Source organism: Haliaeetus leucocephalus, unplaced genomic scaffold (assembly GCF_000737465.1).
Source record: "Haliaeetus leucocephalus isolate CR32 unplaced genomic scaffold, Haliaeetus_leucocephalus-4.0 Scaffold439, whole genome shotgun sequence".
Lineage (NCBI taxonomy): Eukaryota > Metazoa > Chordata > Aves > Accipitriformes > Accipitridae > Haliaeetus > Haliaeetus leucocephalus.
Window position 1 is genome coordinate 3,735,412 of NW_010972875.1, and position 22,666 is coordinate 3,758,077.

The 22,666-nt window shown below is 38.4% G+C and overlaps 1 protein-coding gene across 3 annotated transcripts in view; it reads right to left on the reverse strand.

The window, feature by feature from the left end:
• Positions 1 to 22,666, reverse strand: part of APBB2 (amyloid beta (A4) precursor protein-binding, family B, member 2) — a 106,342-nt gene that overhangs the window by 52,263 nt on the left and 31,413 nt on the right. For 2 of the 3 annotated variants that reach the window (XM_010574465.1, XM_010574466.1), the window contains exons 3-6: positions 16,463 to 16,671; positions 11,364 to 11,426; positions 10,851 to 10,936; positions 10,679 to 10,739 (exon numbers count right to left, since the gene is read on the reverse strand). In XM_010574465.1, coding sequence (XP_010572767.1) covers positions 10,679 to 10,739; positions 10,851 to 10,936; positions 11,364 to 11,426; positions 16,463 to 16,671 — 419 coding nt within the window. The remainder of the gene's footprint in view (positions 1 to 10,678; positions 10,740 to 10,850; positions 10,937 to 11,363; positions 11,427 to 16,462; positions 16,672 to 22,666) is intronic. The other variant, XM_010574467.1, reaches the window with a different exon arrangement.

Consider the following 22,666-nt stretch of genomic DNA (forward strand, 5'->3'; position numbering starts at 1 on the left):
TTCTGCCTGAGACACAGCATGTAGGTCATATAATTAACTGTTTGTTATGCAGCCAACACAATCTTAGAAATTCCACTGACATTTTCTTTAACAGTTTTAAAATAAAACAATCAAATTATTTTATGCTTTAGAAGATCAAGTATCATAAAATATAGCCACTCTATTGTGAGACAGAAGTATGTTCCAGTATATTCGCCTGCTACACGTCAAGAAAGCTTGCATTGATTCCAGATGAAAATATTGGAGATGATCAAAGCTAAACTGAGTAACAAAAGAATAAAGAGATCTTATGCAATTAATGAACAAGCAACCGCTTTCATTTAATTGACATGAACAGACTACAATGCATCCATTTTCTCAGAGAAATACTGACAGTTGTCACATAGAAATTCTTAATTACAAAAATTTCAAAATGCAGAATCAAAAACATACTAATAGATTTTTCAACATTTCCAGCCTTCTGTTGCAGTTCATGTTGTATTATTTGAATTGCTGAAAATGTGCATGCAATACAAAAATAAGCACACAGATATTCAGGCCACAACAGAATTCAGAAATCCACTAATAATTGCTATTTCAAGCAGATAATTATAAACTAAACTTCTGTGGAATAAAATATGAGGGCTTTGCAAATACTGTAAAATAACCTTTATAATAAATTACTTCTCTAGAGCAGTCAATATTGAACTTTCTGCTCTCACACTCCCTTACTCATTCTCCAAGACACTACAGTCTCATTTCTTCCAGACTTGCAGACTCCAACCCATAGGATGACAAAAGTCCCTCTCTTGTTTTGAGTTTAATACTTCAGTCTCAGTGATTCCTGCTGGCTCACAGCCAGAGGTCAAATCTGCTCTATCAAGGCAAGAAAATGTTGCAGGACCATTGTGCTGGTTCAAGATTTCTTGAATCCCAATTTCTTATTCATTACTGTATTTCTGAATCAAGTAAAAAATGTAGTCAGTTCAGCAAAAAATGGAATGGACACTATTATTCTCTACTAATATCCTTTTGCTATATGTAGTTCTGAAGAAGAAATTAAAATCACCTTATTCTTTTCTCCAGTCTTCTCAGTAAAGAATAGGCTTTGATTTTAGATGCTTTGCAGATACCTTGACTTCACACCCTAAAGGGATGGGTTTATAGACTTTGCTTTGAGCTAAGGGTGTTTTGGGTTTCATTTTAATACAGTGAAATAAAAAACAGGCTTCCTCAGTGAAGAAGAGGCAGTCATATTTTTCACCAGAAACTAATAAAGGATGATAGTTGCAATGATGCACAAATTAGGGTCTATCTTGCAGAGCAACTGAACTGTTAGGATAACTCAAGCAGGTTTTGTTACACTGCAACACACAAAAATGACCCCAACACACACATCGATGTTTTGTCAGTAAAGACAAGCCCTGCAGGAGTTTACAGGGCATGAAACAATGTGTGCATTCACTTCTTAAAAACTAATGCTCTGCATTTGTTAATTTTAACCTTAAATGTACTTTTCTGAGGGCTTTTCTGCAGGCTGATGTAAGTGGTTCTAATGCACCGAGCAGCACTTTATTTAGTACTGTGGTGCATAATTTCAAAGGTAATATGCATGACATCCAACTTAAAAAAAAACCAAAAACAAACAAAAAAAAAACACCCTTTAGGTGAACTCTTGACCTTACTGAATCAATGCAGAAAAACCTTCCATCTTCACTAGAGTCAGGATTTCATGTCTCTTTAGAAGCAACATCGTTAAGAGTAATTTGTTTTCTGCAGAAATTAGGCTTACAACAGGATTCAAAGACAATGAAGTTAAATCACTGTTGATCAATTCCCACTCTTTGAAAAAGACTCAAACATGAATTGTGAGTCCAGAAACCTTGAGCCTTGGTGGGCCTCCCACATTTGAGGACCCACTTACTGTCACACTGCCTCCCTGCAGCACCATGGCGTGATCATCTTCAAGCATATGGAATAATGCCTACCTGCATAGTAGCAACATGGTATTATGATGTACTGCATATCTCATGTTCTTAAATCTCTTAAGAGATAAATATTACCTCCCACTCCCTTTTCCCTTTGAGGAAATGCAAGAAATTTTGACAAGGAAGACTACTCTTTTTCTAAAGTGAAATTTAGAGCTAGAGTTAATACCAAAATAAATATACATGCTGGCTAGAGCTATCTAAATATTGCTCTGTCATTCAACACACTGTTCCATTTTAACTGATTTTTTAAATTAACTTCCTCCATAAATGTACCTTTCAGCAGGTCCACAACGGACAAATAATCCACCAAGCTTGTACCATGCTGTTTTCAAACTGTGTATATACAATATATAACGTATATATAACATACATATATATTTTTATATATATATTACACACACAAAATACACACTCTGCACTTTTTTCATTAAAAATCTATGCAATGAAATGGTAAACTTTGTGACATTGCAGACTAGAACAGGCTATTGCCCTGAGTTGCCCTAAACTAGCAAGCTAATGTAAATAATTGAAGAGAAATTAAAAAAAAAAAATCATTTGATCAGTTCATTTTGTAGCAGCAAGATGATGAACAGACATTCAAGAGGCAGTTCATGATCAACAGGCCATTCTAAAGCTGGAGCTGACATAGGCTATATATTGTTCTAGAGGTGAAATGGTCAGTGTCCAGTGTGGAGTATGAAGGACTGCAAGCTGTGACTACCTCTGCAGTGTACTAGCAAACATGCCGGCAAGCTGATGGGGAGATCTGCCAGCAATATCAGCAGAGGCTGAGCTAAACTGAGAGCTGCCTGCACACTGAATCCATCAGCCTGCAGAACAGCAACAGGAGCTTTTTCCCTGTGGGACATGAGTATGATGATGACTGCTTCTTCTCCCAGTTTCTGTCCACTCCTTTGGGCTCCTTTGTCAATGATACACAAAGTACTGCTGGCCCAGAAAGAGTTTACTGTGCTGCACCAGAAAACAGTGAATAAATTCTGATTAAAACCAATGAAAAATAACAAACATTAAAATATTAGGAAGTGCAGAGTTGTATACTGCAAGATGTACACAGACCTCAGCCAAGAAAAACTGCACCATGCATCTCCATGAGAAATGGTACTGAAGATGACACTGGCACTTCAACCTAGTGAAGCAATAGAAAACTCTTCTTAAAACAGCCACCACTGGAAGAAACGGCATCATTAAAAAACAAAACCAAAACAACCAACCAAACAAAATATCAGGTATATTCATGTTTTCTCAAACACAGCCAGCCAGCACTTCTTGGTAGAGTAGCTACAATTTTTAACAGCACTGCTTCACTTTGGAAATGGTTTCCCCTTACTTGGAGGCCACGGAAGCACATTCAGTGACCCACAGTTTCGATTTCGGAGGCAGGGCACGCTGGCTCCAGCACCATCTCACCCAGCTGGCAGCCAGGGAAGCTACCTCCCCGTGGAGAGAGCAGTCACTGGTGTGCACCTAAACTGCCCATGCGACCTGGCCACTCATAAGGTAGGAAATGCTTCAAGGGAAAAGTGTGACCCACACAGCTCCATCTGCATCATTTATCCTCCTGTAATGTAATTGCTATCTATGTTCTTACTACTCCAACAACAATCCCTGGTCAACAGAACTGCAGCAGACAAAGTCACTGTCAATACTGGAACTTTACAGGCCAAGAAGATTATTTTGATTTGCTTTGAAACAAAAGTGTTCCTATATTTTATCTTCTCTTTCCCCAATCCTGTAGAAATCTGGCAGCCCAATGCAAACCTTTTGTACAGTATACCTTAATAAAGCAAATACTGATCATGCCCTGTCGTGGTTTAACCCAGCAGGCAGCTAAACATCACACAGCCGTTCATTCACTGCCCCCACCCAGTGGGATGGGGGAAAGAATCAGAAAAAAAAAAAGTAAAATTCATGGGCTGAGATAAAGACAGTTTAATAGGATAGAAAGGAAGAAAAAAAAAAAAAGTAGTAATAGAATTAGAATAAACAAAACAAGTGATGCACAATGCAATTGCTCACCACTTGCTGACTGATGCCCAGCCAGTTCCTGAGCAGTGGCGCCCAGGCAGCTTTCCCCCTAGTTCATATACTCAGCATGACGTCCCATGGTATGGAATACCCCTTTGGCCAGTTTGGGTCAGCTGTCCTGGCTGTGTCTCCTCCTAACTTCTTGTGTCCCCCAGCCTACTTCCTGGCTGGGCAGTATGAGAAGCTGAAGAGTCCTTGACCACTGCTTAGCAACAGCTAAAACATCAGTGTGTTATCAACATTATTCTCATCCTAAATCCACAGTACTATACCAGCTACTGGGAAGAAAATTAACTCTATCCCAGCCAAAACCATGACATGCCCCCAAATTCAAGACATATTGCATTACAAACCTGGAAATTAATGGCAAATTTTAAAGCAGTTTCATTCTCTTTCACGTGAGGAATGGCTTTGTGATACATTTTTCTAAGGCTACAAGTAAAATCTCTCCCTCTACCTGTCTCCTGCTGTTCAGTCACCCATGTCCTTGCACAATAGGTTTGCATCTAATTAGATCCCAGAGATATGTGGAATTTCTAGGAGTGAAAAACATGTAACATTTTGCAAGATCTAATTATAAATTTTGGAGGGCTCAAGAAATTAAACTACTTTATCCCATGTATTTATATTATATATATGACAATTAAACATATTGTAACTCTGTACACCATTAAAAAAGTAAATCCCTTAGATTTGGGAAAACACTACATCTTCCACTGCCCTGGACTAATCTTCATATCTGATTAAACAAGACTCCATTTAGGGACAAAGTGGAAGCAAATATCCTCTAGAGGGAAATCTGTATTACGATGTACCTCACATCATGACACTATGACTTATAACATCACCTAATGACACAAAATATGTCAGCAGTAATAAGTATCAATCACAGAGAGATAATGAATGAGCAAACACACTCTCCAAAAGTTCTAATGTACAAAATGAAAAAGACACTATTAAAAAAAAAAAAAAGTTGAGGATATGTATTTTAGTGCTTTAGTCTGCAATTTCTAAAACTGCTTTTGAAGCAGAATGTTTTTGAGCACCTGCATCATTTACCTGCAGCATCTCCATAGCTGGAAGCGTGCCTTAATGTTGTTAATGGCAAACAGCCAAATTCAGAAACAACCAACCAGTTTAGAAACTGATGTCCCCATCACTCACCATTGTTACCCAGAAGCTGCAAGGGGAAAGATGGATGAACTTCTCCTATACTATAGTAATTGTCAAGACTGACCTCTTTTTGATTATTCACTGGACATTTCAAATGGAAGATCTGTGTTTTGACTCATAGTTTTGAAAGCTACTAAAATGACTACCCAGATGGTGTGAGGGGGAAGAGACTAAGGGCACCTTTTTGTTTTTGAAAGAAACAAGGAGAAAACCCTAACCCCAAACTCCACTACAAAGTTTATTTTGGCTTTAGGTTGGGGTTTTGTTTGTTTAGGTTTTTTTAAGATTTTATTCCCAGATTATCATTCTTCCTTCTGAAAGCCTAAGATAAGCCAATACCAAAAGACAACAATTTTTTTTTAAACTATGTAATTCTTACTCTATAGTTCTTTTGATTTAAAATATTTAAGAACATAATTTAAGGAAGATCCATGAGCACTGAGCATAATCTGTTTTCCTGCATTTCGTGAAACCATTTCCACACTATCTCATCAATGCAAAAATCAGTATCTCCAAAGACACACTTAGTTGTCTATTGGCAGTAGCTTAGTGTTAAAAGAACTATGTACACACTGTTTAGGCTAATACCCAAAATACAAAATTCTGCTGTTCACAAGAAACTTTCAGCTACTGGCAATAAGATTCTTTGAAAAAACAAAACAAAACAACACAATTCCCCCCGCCTGACCAAGGTGCTATTCAAATTGTTAAGATGAAGACCAGAACTTTTCTTCCGCTCACTCTTATAAATTTACAAACACTGGTTATAATTATGGCTTAAGTTGCAACTAAAATTATTAGCTACACAGGAGTTAAAAAATTAAATTAAATTATCTGTCAAGAACTTTCCAATAGAGAATATGGACATTTTAAAGCTACCCTACAAGACCCTGGAAAAATTCCACCCAAAGCAACAAATCTGATGGCCCATGGTTAAAAATTAAAGACAGAAAATACAGAGCTGCTACAACAGTCAGGGAAAGACGGACTCATAAGACAACAGCAACCCTCCTAGCCTCATTATGAATAATTAAAAGCACTTGGCTTGTTTACCTTAATAAAACTAAGCTGAAGAAGAGACATAATTGCCTGCTAGAAATGCACTAGAAGACGGCTAAACATAGAATAAGAGGATAAAAAATGCCCTCAAAAAGTTTAGGTTAAAATGTTTTTGACCATCAAAAGAAGGTAATACTTGAATCAGCTTGTCAGTAAGACTAGTCAGGGCAAAAAAAAAAAAAACCAAAACATTTGAAACTTGAAATTAATACATGGGATTATATATCGTGGTTCCCTATAAGGGTAAAGGAATGGGTTCAAGATTTCTTCTAGTCCTCTACCCTGTAACAGGTCCTATTTCACAGAGAATGAACACCAAGGATTTGAAAGAAAAAAATTCCTGTTAAAAAAACAAGCAGAAGTACCATTTTTGAAGAAAAACTGTTGAAGATGCCTAATTTTTCTTTTAATCTTTTTTTGTAAGATGGAATAAACTCCTCAGATTTAATTAACTGAATTGAGTCCATTAATTGAAATTAATTGAACTGAGGCTTTTTGTAGTGTTTCACGTGCTGATGAGATTATATGCAGGACAAGGTGGACTGTGAAGCTGCTGGAAAATGTTGAATACTCCCTGTTTGCACCAATAATTTTAGAAGCTACTCTGACTGTGAGAGAGAATTATGGACTTCAGTGTGAAAATATGATCCTTTCCTGGAATTACTAGACACAGCAAAAACTCCTCCTCTCTGATTAAGTCTTCATTGCATCAGAAATCAGACTTATCTCCATCACCAAGGAGACACGCTGATTATATACAAATGGTCCTGTGTCTAGCCAGGATATTTGCTTCTGAAGAAGACCAGAAACAAGCAAAAGTAGGATGTCTCCAAAACACATATACCTGCCTCCATAGCAAGAAAAGCAGCAGAGAAATGGATATTAACTCTTTGGGGGCCACATAGTATTTTGTAAAATTATTTTGATAGTGCTATTTACAGGCCACTTTCATGACAGCCACAAATGGTCTGACAAGTCAGCTGGTCAGAAACATCCCTCACAACACTTCAAAAAGCCCAAATGGTTAATCTCTAGAGCCTATGTAATCTATAGGAGTTCATCACCAACTCACTTTCCATGTCTCCAACTGTGTTGTCATTCACCGACAGGCAAGTCATTAAATTTAAATACCTGGTATCAGCATCTCCTACCTCTACCCCTCTTCGAAAAAGTCTCCTTCTCCTCCTTTGAGATCCTGAGCATTTACTGGTTTCTAAAGTAGAAAACAGACTTTTGGAGCAACTGCCTAGTACTTCTGCAGGTATAAATACATTCTTAGACATCAATACACAGCTGAAACTACTCTAAAATGGCAAGGCTGGAAAGTGAAGCTCTGCTGAACAGACTAATGTGGACAGGGAATTGGAAAATCCATGCTTAACACAGCTACATTATGTCTTAGCAGAAAACCACATTTAAAAGGAAAGAATAAAGGCAAGCCCAAATGTCAGGCCAATTCTGAAAAGACTTCGGATAAATTGAGTCACATGAGCTTACCATTTTTCATTCCATTCCTAGGAAAAGAGATGGGTTTCCCAGGAGGTTCAGTTTCTTTGCATGACCGCAAGGAAAAAATTTAGCATCTTTCTATACTTTTACACACGGCCATCATATTTTACAACAATGTAAAAAGAGACAGCCCAGAGGAATTTACAGTCCAGGATTGGTAAAAGCATCTTTTTACCTCCCTTGAAACTCAATTAGGAAGGCGCAGGTTGCTCTATAAATTAACCAGGAAGGTTATGATCTGCCTCCTGGGAAGTACCAACTCAAAACTCATTTCTAGTTGTGCATGTTTCACATGCAAAATTAGGATCCTTGTCAAGTGCAATGAGCCATCTCCTCAAGAAATTCCTACCAAAATAAATTACTGAAATCAAGAAGCTGGATGTAATTATTCTCCCCTTTCTCTGCCTTCCCCTTCTCTTTTATGGCCTTGTGCCAACAACCTGCACCAAGATGCCAAGGATACGAAGCTCTGAACTGCATCTTAAGCACGTGATGTATATGGAAACATTTGTTGTTTATTAACAATTTTGAATGCTTAACTGTGTTGCTGCGTAAATCACTTTTCTTACAAGAATTACATGAATTATATGACACACTTTTCCCCAAACTGACATTTTTGCTGTGCTACAATCTTTGCGGAAGTTGACTCTGGGAGAAGACAACTACTTCAGCTTTCCACAAGGTGGCATGGTTCCCTTTGCTGAAAGACAGCATTACTCAGTGCCATTGAGGAAATCTAATTTTGTAATTTAATTTTTTTTCAAATGTACTGTCATGAATAGGTTTAAGTAAGTTTAAGATCTCTAAAATATCTCTAACAAGGTTTATTTTAACAAATTCTTCCAACAGAGAGTTTAGAGTTTAAAAAAGCTTACTTCTCTTATTCTGAAATGAAGAAAAAGTATCTGTGCTTGTTGCCACGCAAAAGCAAGCTTCAATCAAATATAGTTAAGGCACATCATGTGGCAGAGGAGAGTCTGAGAGGCTAAAAAATCTGACTTTCCAAGTTTCAGGCCATTAGTTTCAAATCCTATCAGACTTCTTTCAGTCTCACAGTATTTTGGGTAAAATGGGCTAGCAATGAATCCACCACCGCACCCCCTTCCCATCCATGTGAGAATTAAGGATCCCAGAGCATTTTCCACAGGTGAAGGTTTTCCCTGCTCTTTCCGGACTACTTCCCATCCCTGTGAGGTATGGCCATGTAGCAGCTGCTCGTCCTGTCCTCGGGGCAGAGGCAGATGCACTGAACAGCTCTGCCCACAGCCTCTCCTGCTGCAAAGCAACATCAGCGCTTCATGAGCTTCACCTGCAGGATCACACACACAATCACTACTGCCTCTGCACAACATCCCCATCAGGCAGTGACAGATAGCAGGTAATGTGCTTTGACTCAAGTGATTTAAAAAAATCCCAAAATAAACATGTATAGTTTCTTTTCTATTTCTTGTCTTGCTCCTCTCAGTCACTTCTGTGAAAGTTTCAGCACTCACTTTTGATTACCTGTTTAAGCATCATCAGCATGGTTTTGCCCAAACAGAAGAAACAAAACCAGCTGTGGTAGACAAAAGAGGACATGCTTTTGACATTGACCCATTTCAGAGACACCCAATGGGTATCAGTTCCATAAATTTTGAGCTTTAAACAGCAAGCCAGAGAAGGAAGGGAGATGATGACACGAGTTATTCGTCCACATAAATACTGCCACAATTCTCCATGCACGAAAGACTCCTAATTCTACCCAGTGCAAATCACCTGCTAAAGAGACATATCAAAATAATGCCTCCCTATAATGCCTTCCATACCATAAGGCTTATCATGAAAGGAACAGCTTTCTGGTTCTGAGGACTGGTACCTAATGATCATCACTCCTCCAACTCCATTTACTTTGCTCAGAATTTAGTGCTTGTCATTGTAACGAGCACAGCTGAAACCCTTGCTTTTTAACTGCCAGCCTGCCAAGCAAAATATATTTATTTACATCTGATTTAAACATCACAAGCCAAATAATCAAGAACACAAAGAAGTTTAAGTACCCTGACCAGTCTGTTTTCTCTCCTAAAATATACCATTAATGCTATCATAATTATTAACTTTGGTACATACGGTCTTCCTGCATATAAGTAGCTTCTGATCCTGTCAGTCACTGCAGGTGTATGGCACAGCCAAAACACTTATTTAAATTCCCTGGATTTCCAATTATAGAGATTTACATACATCCTTAAAAGTGGATGCAAGCACAAGGCAAAACTATCAACAAGACAAATCTGGAGATATGTATACAAGCATTCAAAACCTTCTGCGGCATCTTCTCAAAAACCTTAGATTACAACAGGAAAGGCTCCAATTTAATTATGGTGCTTTTTCACATAATGGTCTCATTTTTCTCTATGAATTTAATCCTGAAACTAGGTTGCATTCTCTGTTCTAAAATACAAAGTTCCTTGTTCTAAAAAGTAACTTCCTTGTTACTAGCTGTGAGTTCAAACAGCCCCATAAACAAGGAAAAGTACTTAGAAAAGGGACAAACTCAAGAATAAAGAGCAAATTCTGTCACTGAACACCCCAGGAAGCTATCCAGCCATGACAAAGAACAGAGCCCTCTCTCACTCAGGACAGAAAACTCACTTAGTTGTGCAAGGGGTCAGTTATTACAGTTGGACAGTAGAACCTTGAGCTGTAACATTCAGTTTCTTGGCTTATGTGATTTTAAAGCAAGTCACACTTTCCTGACCAAATTGAAAGAAGCTTTAAATCTGCAAATTCCTTTGACAGAATTAGTCTTGCATGGTCAACCTACATTATGCAAAGTGGAGGAGTAGAGTTAATTTCAAAACTTCGGGAGACATTCTGCACCTTGCAAGTTATGTTTACAATTGCAAATTTTTGATTGTTATCCCATTGTGGATATTCTTACAGACCTTGGCTTCTGGATCACTGTTGATGCTACAAGAATCATCATCATCAGATTGTGGACCATTTCTGTTACAGGGGGGGGAAAAAAAAGACAAGATCAATCTTAAAATCATAAGAATTACAGCACAGCACAAAATGGAGCTGGTCATTCCAAAGAGACTTCTGAAGTCATTGTACCTGAGCTTCAAAGAGGCATAGCGTAACGTTGCTCCTTCAAACTCTTTCAGACTTGGGTCTGGGTTCACAGTGGCTGCATGTAGATCCTAGAGATAAAGGCAGTGCTATTAGTATAGTATTAAGTGCTATTAATATAGTATTAAGTACAGCACCGTGTTATTTTTTATTTCAAAGGGAAATTAAATTCTCCCTGCAAAGAAGCGATAGTATTTCTGGCTGAAATTGGAAAGAGGCATGCATATATTCTCAAGCTGCATTTCATTCAGTGCAGGCATCTTATTCGTTACGTCATGGCAGTTGCCCTGCTAGTTTAGACTGAATCCATTCCAAGTGGAAAGATCAGAAAAGGCAGCATGTTTGTGAGCTAGACATCCCTAGCAGTACACCCCCATTCACTTTGGCCTAGGTTATGAATGACATTCATGGAAAAATAAAAGGGGAAAAAAACCAGCCACTGCCATGCAAAACAAGGGTAATAGTATTAAAGGGTCTAAAATCTGACAATATACTTGCCTTCCAAATGTCACTATTAATCTTTCCCCCATTCAGTACAGCAAAATCACTCCATGGCTGTTTCTAGACACATAATTATTCACACAGGAAGAAGCACATTGATAAAAAAAAAGAAAAAGGAAAAGAAAAAAAACACAAGACACTGTTGTTAGCATTGATATTTACAGGATGGGTTAGGGAACAGATCACCTCAAACTTCACCTAATTACTCCATTCTACCATGGCATTTGGAGGAAAGGGGAGAGAAGACATGCCTCTAACGGTTACTTACCAAAACAAATGATTGAAACAAGGAAAGTTAATATAAATTAGGAACAGACAATGAAATTACTCTTTAACTATGATCTTAAAAGCAAGCAAAATGAATCTGAATATGAATGTTGGCCACAGCTGCTACAGCCTTTGATAAACAGCAATTAAGGGGAAACATTAGGATTTCCATTTGATTAGCACTTTCATTAAAAGACCCTAACACTATTGGAACTAGAAATACTGAAACACAATGATATATACAAGGATAAGATACATAGAAGGTAAAAATCAAATATTTCTAGAGAGAAAGCACAAGAAAAGGACAGTGAAGTAAAGGAGGATTAGTAAGGAGTGCAGAGAGATTTCTTGCTGAAAAAGTAGTTTTGTAAAGTCTAGCATTGTTTTTAAAAAACAGAACAAAACCCCCAAAAACCCCAAACAAACTACCCACCCTCTCATTTTCTATTCAAGTTTCTAAAAATTTTCAGAGGCATTCACTGGTACAATCAAGTAAGTAGCAGTGCATTTAGCACTACAGCAACCTGAGATTCATTCTTCTCTGTACAGCCTGGGAGGAGCAGCTGATGTTGGGGTTGCCCCTCTCCTCTTCCCCACAAGGACAGAAAACCCACAGTCCTGAACAAGAGCTAGGTGGGACAGATTTGGTTGCTGAGAGACCCAGAGCCACCTCTTTGTAGCTTCACCCAATCAAGTATTCCTCTAATTAGTGGCCCCTTCTAAGATGAGCTCTCCCATGTTGTCCAGCTCAACTCCAAGATGAAGTAGTACCTATTAATATGGCCCAATGCATTAATTTGCAGGGTGGACCTCTCACCTCAGAAGTGTTCTCAGTACATCCCCACTGCAGGAATTATTTGTGAGAAACAACTCCTAAGAGTAACTCTTCCCTAACATGCCTTCAAATTAACTGAGCTAGCTTTCCCTGCTAAGCCCCTCCTCTTTAATTATTAGCTGCTAGTGGTTATGTTACCTACAGAAGAATTTAGAGGTGACCCAGGCCTGGGATGAGTCAGGCTATAAGAAGACACAACTACCATCATCAAATTCTGCTGTGATCTCCAAGAAGCTCTTACTGAAAATTAAACCCTAGGGCTTTTTTCTCTGCACAGGAAATGGGAAAGAGGCAGCAAAAATCTCTAAAATTTGGAAGAGAACATTACAAAAGACGAGCATTCACAAAGGAAGTAATTTGGCAACACACAGGAGCAAAGAGCCATCTAAAACTAAGTCAAATTTAATCAGCTGTGCAAAACCAAAATACATTTTCATGCTTTTGAGGGGGGAGGAATGGAAGGAATGTTCTGGTTTATTCATATTTAGCATTTATTAGCATTTTTGTTAAATCTGCAGGATTTTCACATAATGCTTAACCTATAATTGCTTTGGATTGAAATTTACTGATTATCTGGTGGAAGAAAAATTGCCTTGCAGCCTATGCAAAAGTAAGACATTTTTGCATTTTTTCCTTTTCAAACCCCTTGTTGCCATTTGTATGCGTTACAGCATCATTCCTCTCTACCCATTTCTTTCTGATTCTCTGTTCAACAATAGTAACTGCTTTTCTTTATGCTAAATATCCAGAGTAAGCTACAACACAAAAATGGCTGACTTGATCTGTTCTTTGTTGACTGCCCTCAGCTGTGAGCCACATTCTACCAAATGAAGCAAAGCTTCTGTATATCACATAACTTAAGAGACAGGGACACAAAAAGAGGAAACAAGACAAAGGGTAAAAAGGCATTACTCTGGGGGAAAAAAAAAGGTATTTGTAAAGTGTTTATTTGACAAACTCAAAAGCTGAAAGAGCCCAGATAAACTCATCTCAAGACTAGCACATGATGCTTCACAGACAAATGTGATAAAGATAAAAGTATTTTATGGACTTATGGAAGCCTATTGGGACATATATGAAATGCTACCCATGCCACTCTTCAATCCTAGATTATACTCTTTCATCTGCCTAAAACCTATATATCCCCCAACTTTTTCAGAAGAAAGCAATACAAATTCCAGAATGTGGGAATGAGCTAAACCAGCCCTCCCAAACCAGATTATCTTGGAGCACAGGCTTCCGAACAGCAATGAGGGAACCAGCAGTACACAGCTCATACGTAGTCCAACTTGGAGCTGGAAGCTGTCCACCACAACTCCTGCTGCCAATGGTAGCGCCAGGATAAAGGCATTTGGGAGCCCCTACTCTAGATGAACTTCCACATCTTTTGTAAAGTGTCAGATCGACCATATCACAGACACCCAGGTTAATCCTTCACAGGGAGGGAGAGGGGGAGCACTTGGGGTAGGCTGCAGTGCAGTGAACAGGGACTGAAAGTACTATCACCTGCAAGCGACCTGGAGATGATTAAGTGCTGGCAAGTATTGATTGTGGAGAGATGAAAAACGAAAGATTCACGATAGCTGACACTAGATTACAAATTATTTCATTACCTACCCCTACCTCTTAACCCCACACCATGGTTTATTTCCCTCTTACTGCTCTGTACCAGGGTTCTGCTCAGAACCAGCTGAATCCCAAAGGATTCTTCCTCCAGTTCCCTCTTAATAAAGATCAACATCTGTGATTTCAAGAAATGCAAGACTTTTCCTAACAGTCCTCATTATAGCTCCAGCTATGCCACTTGTTTGTAGCAGTTTCAGAATTTGGCAGTGCACAAAGTCCCAAACCCAATTCACGCTCTCGTTTTGAACTCCATTACTCCAAGTCTGCTGGTACTGTATTGCAATGCTATCTTAACAACCACTGAGTCAAAAAATCAGTATTGTTTCAATAATGGTATGTAAGATGCTTATCAATGAATGCAGAAACCTTCAAGAGACAAATGTCCTCGTCTTTATATGGTTATTTTAATTGCAGGTAAAATCATAATAATACAAATTTTGGAAACTTGCTTATTTTCTGTATCATCTTTTACACTGCAGTATATGGTCTTGATGCTGCCACAGAACTGTATATACATAGATCTTTGCTGGATCAAATTCTTTACTGCCATATCAAAACCTAGATGAGCCTACTACATACTCACATACATGGCATTTTAGAATGACTCCTCAAATGTCTTATTTAATACATCTACACTGTATTAAAATCTGTGTTGGTATAATTCATGCATTTCGTATTCTCCATGATGCTGCTGAGAATTAATGATCATTATTTATAATCACAAACTATTCTTCATTTAAAGCAAACAAAATTGTGGAAGGTTAAAAGTATATCTGCCACATTACCAGCAGGTCTGAAATTTTCATTGCAAAGACATTTTAAACAGAGGTAGAAAAATATTTGAAATTAATATACACATTTTCCCTCTGCAATTTACCAACTATACTGATTTCTGGGTTTTTGTGAAAGCCATCTATAACTTACTAATTAAAGCCCTGTTCTCCATATTTTAGAATAAGAAAAATACTTAATGGTGAAGTTATATCCCTCGTGTATATGACAGGAATTTATACTGGAAGCATGTGCAGCCCTTTACATTCAGCATTTCTGGGGTTTTTTTTCTTCTTGTTTTCTACCTGAATGATAAAAATTGCTGTTTATTCTCCATGAACCCTCTCAGAAATAATTTCCAGCATGCTTGTTGCACAGTACATTCCACAGGAGCTTGACTGATGTAAACCGTAACTGAAACATTGTGGTCAAGTTTGCAAACCTTATGAGTAGCATTTATGAACATGTGGGAGCAATCTTTCTAAAATAATGAACAAGAATGTACATGTTTAAGCCTACGCAGGATAAAAGTTTCAGAGTCAAGATGGTAATACATACTTGAATGGCCTTAACTCCTCTTAACTTTCATTGAAGTTATTTTGGTGCATATATCAACAAAATCAAGAACAGAAGAAATGTCATATCTACATACATTTTTAAAAAATTAAATAAATAAAACCTAAGGATTGCCTGATCCAAAACTCAAAGCTAGTACAAAGACTTCCCTTGATTTCGTAACACTGTGGACCTTCTTCTAAAAAGTTAGTAAGAAAAAGAATTAATTTCAAACCCATTTGATTTTATATTAGTATTTCATTCCATAGAAGTCTTCCCAGCATACTAAACCAAAGTGATTGCATTTTTTGAAGCATACTCTTCTTTCCAATAGTTTATTTTATTTTTCTACTTACATGACACCCCCTGGATTGTGCCCAAAAGGATTATTTTAAAAGGCAGTATCACATATTGCTTTTAGCACATGTGGAAGAGAGAGTACATACCTTTTTGTTTCTAGTTAAAGACTGACTGCAACACAGTGATCCACTTGCGCGGGTATTTTCTACTGGCAGGATGTTAAGAGACTTACACTTAAAAATACCTCATATTTATTCAACAGAAACTACACTGTAAAGGACCTAGTGTCTCAAATGAAGACTTATATGTCTTTGTGTGATACTCCTACCAAGTGAGTGAAAAAGAAAGAAGATGCAAACAAAGAGTCCAGCCAAAAGACTGCTATAGTATACAAAAATTTTATGTATCCTGTATCCATATAATGCAGCAACGCTTCAGTGCATGCTACAGAACTGCAGTAGTTTCACATTCATCAGGCACTGGCTGTTTGATTTATCTGAGATATGTCTGATTTCATCCTACATGTCCAAAGTTTAGTATGTTTCATGAGGCACAGCTATTAGAAAACGGACACAGAAAAACGGATACTTACGACATATTATCAACAAATAGCTATATTTTGGGATACTATCAAGCTCCATATTCTAAAGCTCAGTTTAGCTAACAGTTAAACCTGCAAGTTCAAAAAGTTATTTCCATTTTCTTTACAGTATGCAGCCCACAAAAAGACATAGTCTGTTACCTCAGTTTCTGGAGTAGGAGACGGAGTAATGGAACCAAGTGATCCTTTTCGTGAGCCCTGGAGATCTGTTGGGATGGACACGGGACGCTGCCATTGAGTTGTTCCTGTTGGTATGTGCCAGTAGTAGACCCCAGCAATGTCGTTGATTTTTTTCCAGCCAGGTGGTAAGTCTGGGTCTGTCTGAAATGAATGATCACTCCATATATCTGCTGGGAACAGGAAAAAAAAAAAAAGGAAAAAGGAAAAAAAAAAGGAAAAAAAAAAAGAAACGAATCAATGTTACTAAGACACAAACAGTCTGCCCCTGATGCAAGTGATGCACAGCTGGTACTACTGTTGTACAGTTCCTGTGTAAATGAACATCAGAAAAACCTACTGCGTTATTGAGGCTCAAAGTAAGGTGACAAAGCCTGGTTTGACTTGGCCTATAAAGAGAGGGAAAAAATACACTACTTAACAAAGAGCTGTTCTAATACGACAGCTGTCTAATACCATCAGATAAACTAGCTCTTCTAATAAGGTTTAGCTTCAAGTACACTAAATCACAGCATATAAAGAAATATTTGGACTTGTGGTGTACCCTATCCTCTTCATCACAGTACCTTCCCTTCTCAATGCATGGTAGCGGAGCACATGTTTTTGCTAATCTAAGTCAGTTTATCAAAACACCAATCAAACAACCTGCATTGGGTTTACTTACAACATCTAAAAGACTGCTTGCTCAAAACAATGAGAACAAAAGAACTGAGCAACCATTTTACACGGAACCTGATTGTCACAAACAAACATACTGTTTTCAATTGCTTTTTATAATGGGGCAGGAAAATAAAAATCAAAAACTCATCCATAGTGCCAACACAGAGATGAAATCCTGGCCCTACTGACAAACCTCCTACTTAAGAATGCACCAGCAATTCATATCATAATTAGAGACATTCCCAGGTTTACCTGGGATTATAGATGCATGTAAGAGATGTCACCAGTGGAGAGCATGCTTTTTAGAAAGGCAGCGGCATCACCTATGTGCAAACCAGCTGTATTCCAGCAGGGGCAGTTGTATTCTGCTGGATACATACTTTCCAGAGGTTGGGAAGGGAGCCATTGCTCTTATAAACTTCCCAGCTAAACTGCTTTGGTGGTGTCATTATGGTACATGCTATTAACCAGCTGCTATGGTCTACTCCAAGGACCATCAAGCTGTGGGGAGAAACCAGTAACATCCTAGACTGATGTTTCCACCAGCACTTGAGCAGACATGATGATGAAGGTTGACACCAGCACAGTGAACTGAGCTAGTCAGAAAAAACCCCAAAGAATAAAGGAAGCACCATACCAATGAGCCATAGCTCATCTAGTTCAGCAACTGGTTTCCAACCTTCAGAGACATCCCTCAAACACCTCAAACACTTCAGTGGACAACAGATGAATAACCTGTTGTTATATTGCTGCTCTTAATCTCTTTTTTGAATCAAAAGTTTCTTGTTAGTCTATCCTCAAGCCTCTTACTAGGTGTTTTATCACGGTTGCTTATTTCTGAATCTCTCTCATTTCTTCTACCCACATTTATGTACGTACACACACACACAAATGGCATGATAACTTGAAATAACTCTTACGCTCCATGGCACAAACCAGACTGTTTCTTCCCCTGAGCCACTTAAGAGTTTTTAAGTTACCGATTTACCACTTCAGGACTAATCTGACCAAATTCTGCAGAAGAAAAACTAGACAATATCATTGCACTTAAATTCAATAATGAGCCTCACCCATGGCCCAATACCTGAAAATCAGCAACATTCATACAATCAGTTCCAGAAATTCCCAAATATTATAAACACCTGCTTCTAAATGTCCCCGTTGTAGCCTTTGCATTCAAGTATGTAGTTTCTGACTCCAAGGTCTTACATGTTTTAAACCCCTTTCATCTTCAACCTTGCCCATTTTTGTTTTCCAACTGAACAACTCAGCTGCACTCTTCTCAACCATATAAAAGGAAAATAAAAGCAAAACACTTTTAATGATTTGACCACATGATGCAAAAAGTGACATGCAAAGAGCAAAAATCTAAACATTTCACTGAAGTATACATGACAACATCTGCAAGTCCAGATACACATGGGTAAGTCTATGTAACTGGTTCATAAAACTCCAAATATCACAATAATGACGGTGTTCACAAAACTTACATACTGGGCCTTTCATGCCAGAACAGGAAAATAATAAGCCTTTATTATGCAGAGAGGCAAAGCTTCAGATCAGTTCATGTTCATACAGTTTACAATGTTAAACCGCCATACTTCAACATTACCAGGAGATGAGATGTTATTCTCTTCACTTTAAGATAGGCACCGCTTCTGTCCTTGCTATACATAATATGTATGTGTACACATGTATTCAAACATACAGTTAGCAAAGTGTTATGCTATGGCTGCATTAAATTACTCATTTCAAACCAATCAACCAAAGATGCAGAAGACCCAGAGATGCAGAGGAACCAACATACTGTTATTTATTGTTGCATTGTTAATGACATGCAGTACTAGGAAGACCTAAACAGAAAGGACTTTGAAGTAAAAGCAGACAAAGCTCACAGCAGAAAGAAAATTGTTAACCCAGAGACTTAAAACAACATTTCCGCAACATTTATTTAGAAGAGAAGAAATGATCTTGTATGTGAATGAATACTTGGAAGGAAATCACGTAAAACAGCTGGGAGCACTCTGGGAGAAGAAAATATCACCTAGCTGAGTTAATATTAATTTACTCTGAAAACTTATCCATTAGCAAAAATAGATACATCAAAATATGTTCACATATGCCCGGAGATAAAATAGGAATTAAATTTCAGATTGTTTTTCAATTAATACACCTCAGGACTTTCAAAGAGGAGCATTTTCCACACAAAACAACTCTGATTTACGTCTGTGCATGAGATGCACATTGCTGGTGTCCAGGTACTCCGTGCACAGAGGTACTGACCTCAGCCCGGTCTGATAAACATGGATAGTGTCAGATTGCATGTGTACATACTGAAACACCATTCCTCATGTTAGCTATGCAAACCTACTGGAACAAAAAATGAAATGTGTGTGTGTCCCAGCCCATTTACAAACACACCTCAGGATCTGCATCTCCCTGTCTGTTCAACCCTGAGGCAGGGATAACCTTTTCACAGGCTGTGATTTCCTACTAGCATGAACTGGGAAACCTCCCTAGTTTGCTGGCTGTTCTAACAGATGAAAGCACTTGATGTACAAGCCAAAGGTAATGAACCATCCGAAGAGATACCAGCACAAGAAAGATAAAAAAGTAAGAGTCAACATACAAAATCTGACAGGACAGATGAATGCGCTTGTGGCATCAGAGACCCACTACAGGACACCAATGGCTTTTCTTTATTTGAATACGGAATTACAGGTAGTAAAGTAATTTTCCTATGAATTTGAAAGACCCAGTTCAATGGCATGCCATTGAGTCAAAGCATCTAATTTTTGTTGCACAGGCCAGTGTAAGAATGGTCCCTTATCAGGGCAGTGTTTGGTGCCCAGAAGGAGATGGAGGCACCGCACCGATACATACATGCTGTTACATTCAGGCCTTTTTAATCCCAATATTCTTGTAGAAGAGAAAAGTGACTGCCACAACACGGGGGAGAAAAGCAGCAGGTTTCTGTACATTAATCCAATTCTATTGATGTGGCATCAAACAACTTGCATGAAACAAACCGAAGAGGAAACAGAACTGAACACATCAGACTTCTTCACCTGAAACTGAGAACTCCTCTTATGTCTGCAAGGTTTTAGAGGTAAAAACATTACATGGAAATGGTTCCTTCCAGTCTGTGGATGACTAAGTCCGTCATGCTTCCTCAGTGGCAGATGACTTATGGTGATCAGGAACTTTTCTCTGATTCACTCCCAGTTATCCCCAGGAGATAAAGTTCTACCTGGCATCTTCTGGCCTCTTCCATGCTCTTCTTTACTGATATGTTGATGAAAGGTCAATAAACCCAGACAACATTAAGCTTCTGGGTTTGAAAGTATTATTGCTGTGATAATACAGAAAGCATGGCTTACTACAGAAATTTAGAGCATGATTCACAAAAAGAATGCATCCTTTTGTATTGGGGCTGGTTTACCTACCATGTGTATTACAGTAAACCATGATCTCCTGAAAAGCTATACTGTAAGACATCTATGCGTAAAGCAAGAGGAGTAAGAAAAACAATACTGAACTAGAATAAAAGAGCGACTGTAGCTAAACTGTATGAGAAAGTAGACACTGGGTTTCTTTAAGAAACTTGGATTCATATTATCTGTAAAACTTGTCTTTCTGCAGCAAGAAAGAGTCAAATTCTTATCAGTAGAAAGACTATTTTAAGATGTAACTGATCCAAAACTCTGCACAGGAATGAGGTATATCTTTACCCAGGTGTCATACGGATTCACACAGCACTGCAGACCTTTGAAAGCTGTCTCTTTTTCTGGAGAAAGACCTTACAGAACAGGGTGGCTCTACTGTCTACATACACTCTGGAGATGAAGTCCAAAGTCAGCCTTCATCACAGGAGACTGGGCAGTCAGCTTGCAGCTGATCCTTCACCTCCCTTTCTGTCCCTCTCCGAACATGGGGTGTGTGAGAGCCGTCACTAGTGATGCAGGCCAGCTCTCATCCCAGGTCTCCCCACCTTGGCATGGACATGCCAGCGAGTCCTCACTAGCAAGCCGCTACCTGGAAATCTGCCTAAGATAAGTGTGAGCTGTCACCACCCACCTTCTGAAATGCAGCACTGCCAGCTTAAAGGTCAACATAGCTAGAAGTTCACAGCTGGTCTTCTGCAGGCAGATTCACATGAAAGGACAGGTTGCAAAGACAGGACTGATATTTTTCAGTTGGAGTTTTGTCTCACTAAAGACAGATAATTAAAGCCTTGTCCATACGGGGGGAAGATCCCCAAAGGGACTATTCATGGGGATGTTATTATGGAAGAAGCATGGGCCAATTCTGGCAAAAAAAACATGACAGTAGAAGAGACGTGGTAGAATATTTTGAGGACTAAAATAGAAGATTACATAAAAACATGAAAGATGTGATTTAAGACAAGAAGCTAACCTCATCTGACGAAAACTGAAAAACAGAGTGGACTTCACTGGGCTTTCCTGCCTACACCACCTTCCTGCACCAGGACCTGACAAGTCCCTTGGCAAACCAGATTTTTCCCCTCTACCTAAAGCTTGCTTAGAGTTGGCACCATAGTCCCTTCTTACGGGGTCCAACACTACAGGGCACAGGGCTGCTCCCCAAAAACCTTTGGCACTGGTCTCTGCGGAACTCAGAGGGAGGAATCCGCTTGCTGCACCCCGCCACGTGGCCTCCATTTCATCTTTTCAAACTCAGCCACACAGCGATGATAGGAACATTTTTAGAAGAATGGGAAAATGATGAAAAAAATGAAGTAATCAGAAGCGAGAACCTAAGGGGAAGGCAGCGCGCCCGCAGTGCCTTTCCATTCCCTTTCAAAACCAAATGGGGAATTTATGTTAGTCATTTCTCTTTAAAAATCAAAATAAAGAGCAAACTCACAAAAAGCCAGTAAGGCTTTAGAAAAGTACCAAAGATTCTGTTTTTTTAAAAAAAGGTATAAATAGATGTTTCAATTTTTAGTAAATGGACAAAGGAGTAAAACTGCCTGAAGAGATTCCCACTTGCTGAAATTGTCTGGTCAAGTTTCACTCAGAAGTAAATGCTTGTGTCTTAATTTTTGTCTAAATGGCTGAAACACAGAGCCTGCAATAGAAAAAAACAAATACAGCCTTCATCCCTGTATCATCATAACTGAGGAGAGCAGTTAAAACTTCAAAAATGCTGGAAAAATGAAGTCTGTTACACAAAATGAAACTATTAATTCACTCTTTTGAAACAACTAGCAACAGAGATGTACCTCCACAAAACCATAAACACAGACATATTTAACTTTTAATTCTGGCTAAAAGAGCTTTGTGAACACATTTTGTATTATAAAGAAGATAGGATAAAGCCCACATAATGTAATATACTGCTGTTTATAACTCCCTTTTCCAAATGTCAGCTTCTGCCAATTACCTGATATAGAGCAGTGATAAATTCCATGCTGTAGTGATAGTTCAGATACTAAGTTTGCTAACATAATTAGAAATTTTAGTAACCACATTTTTATTTCAAGTT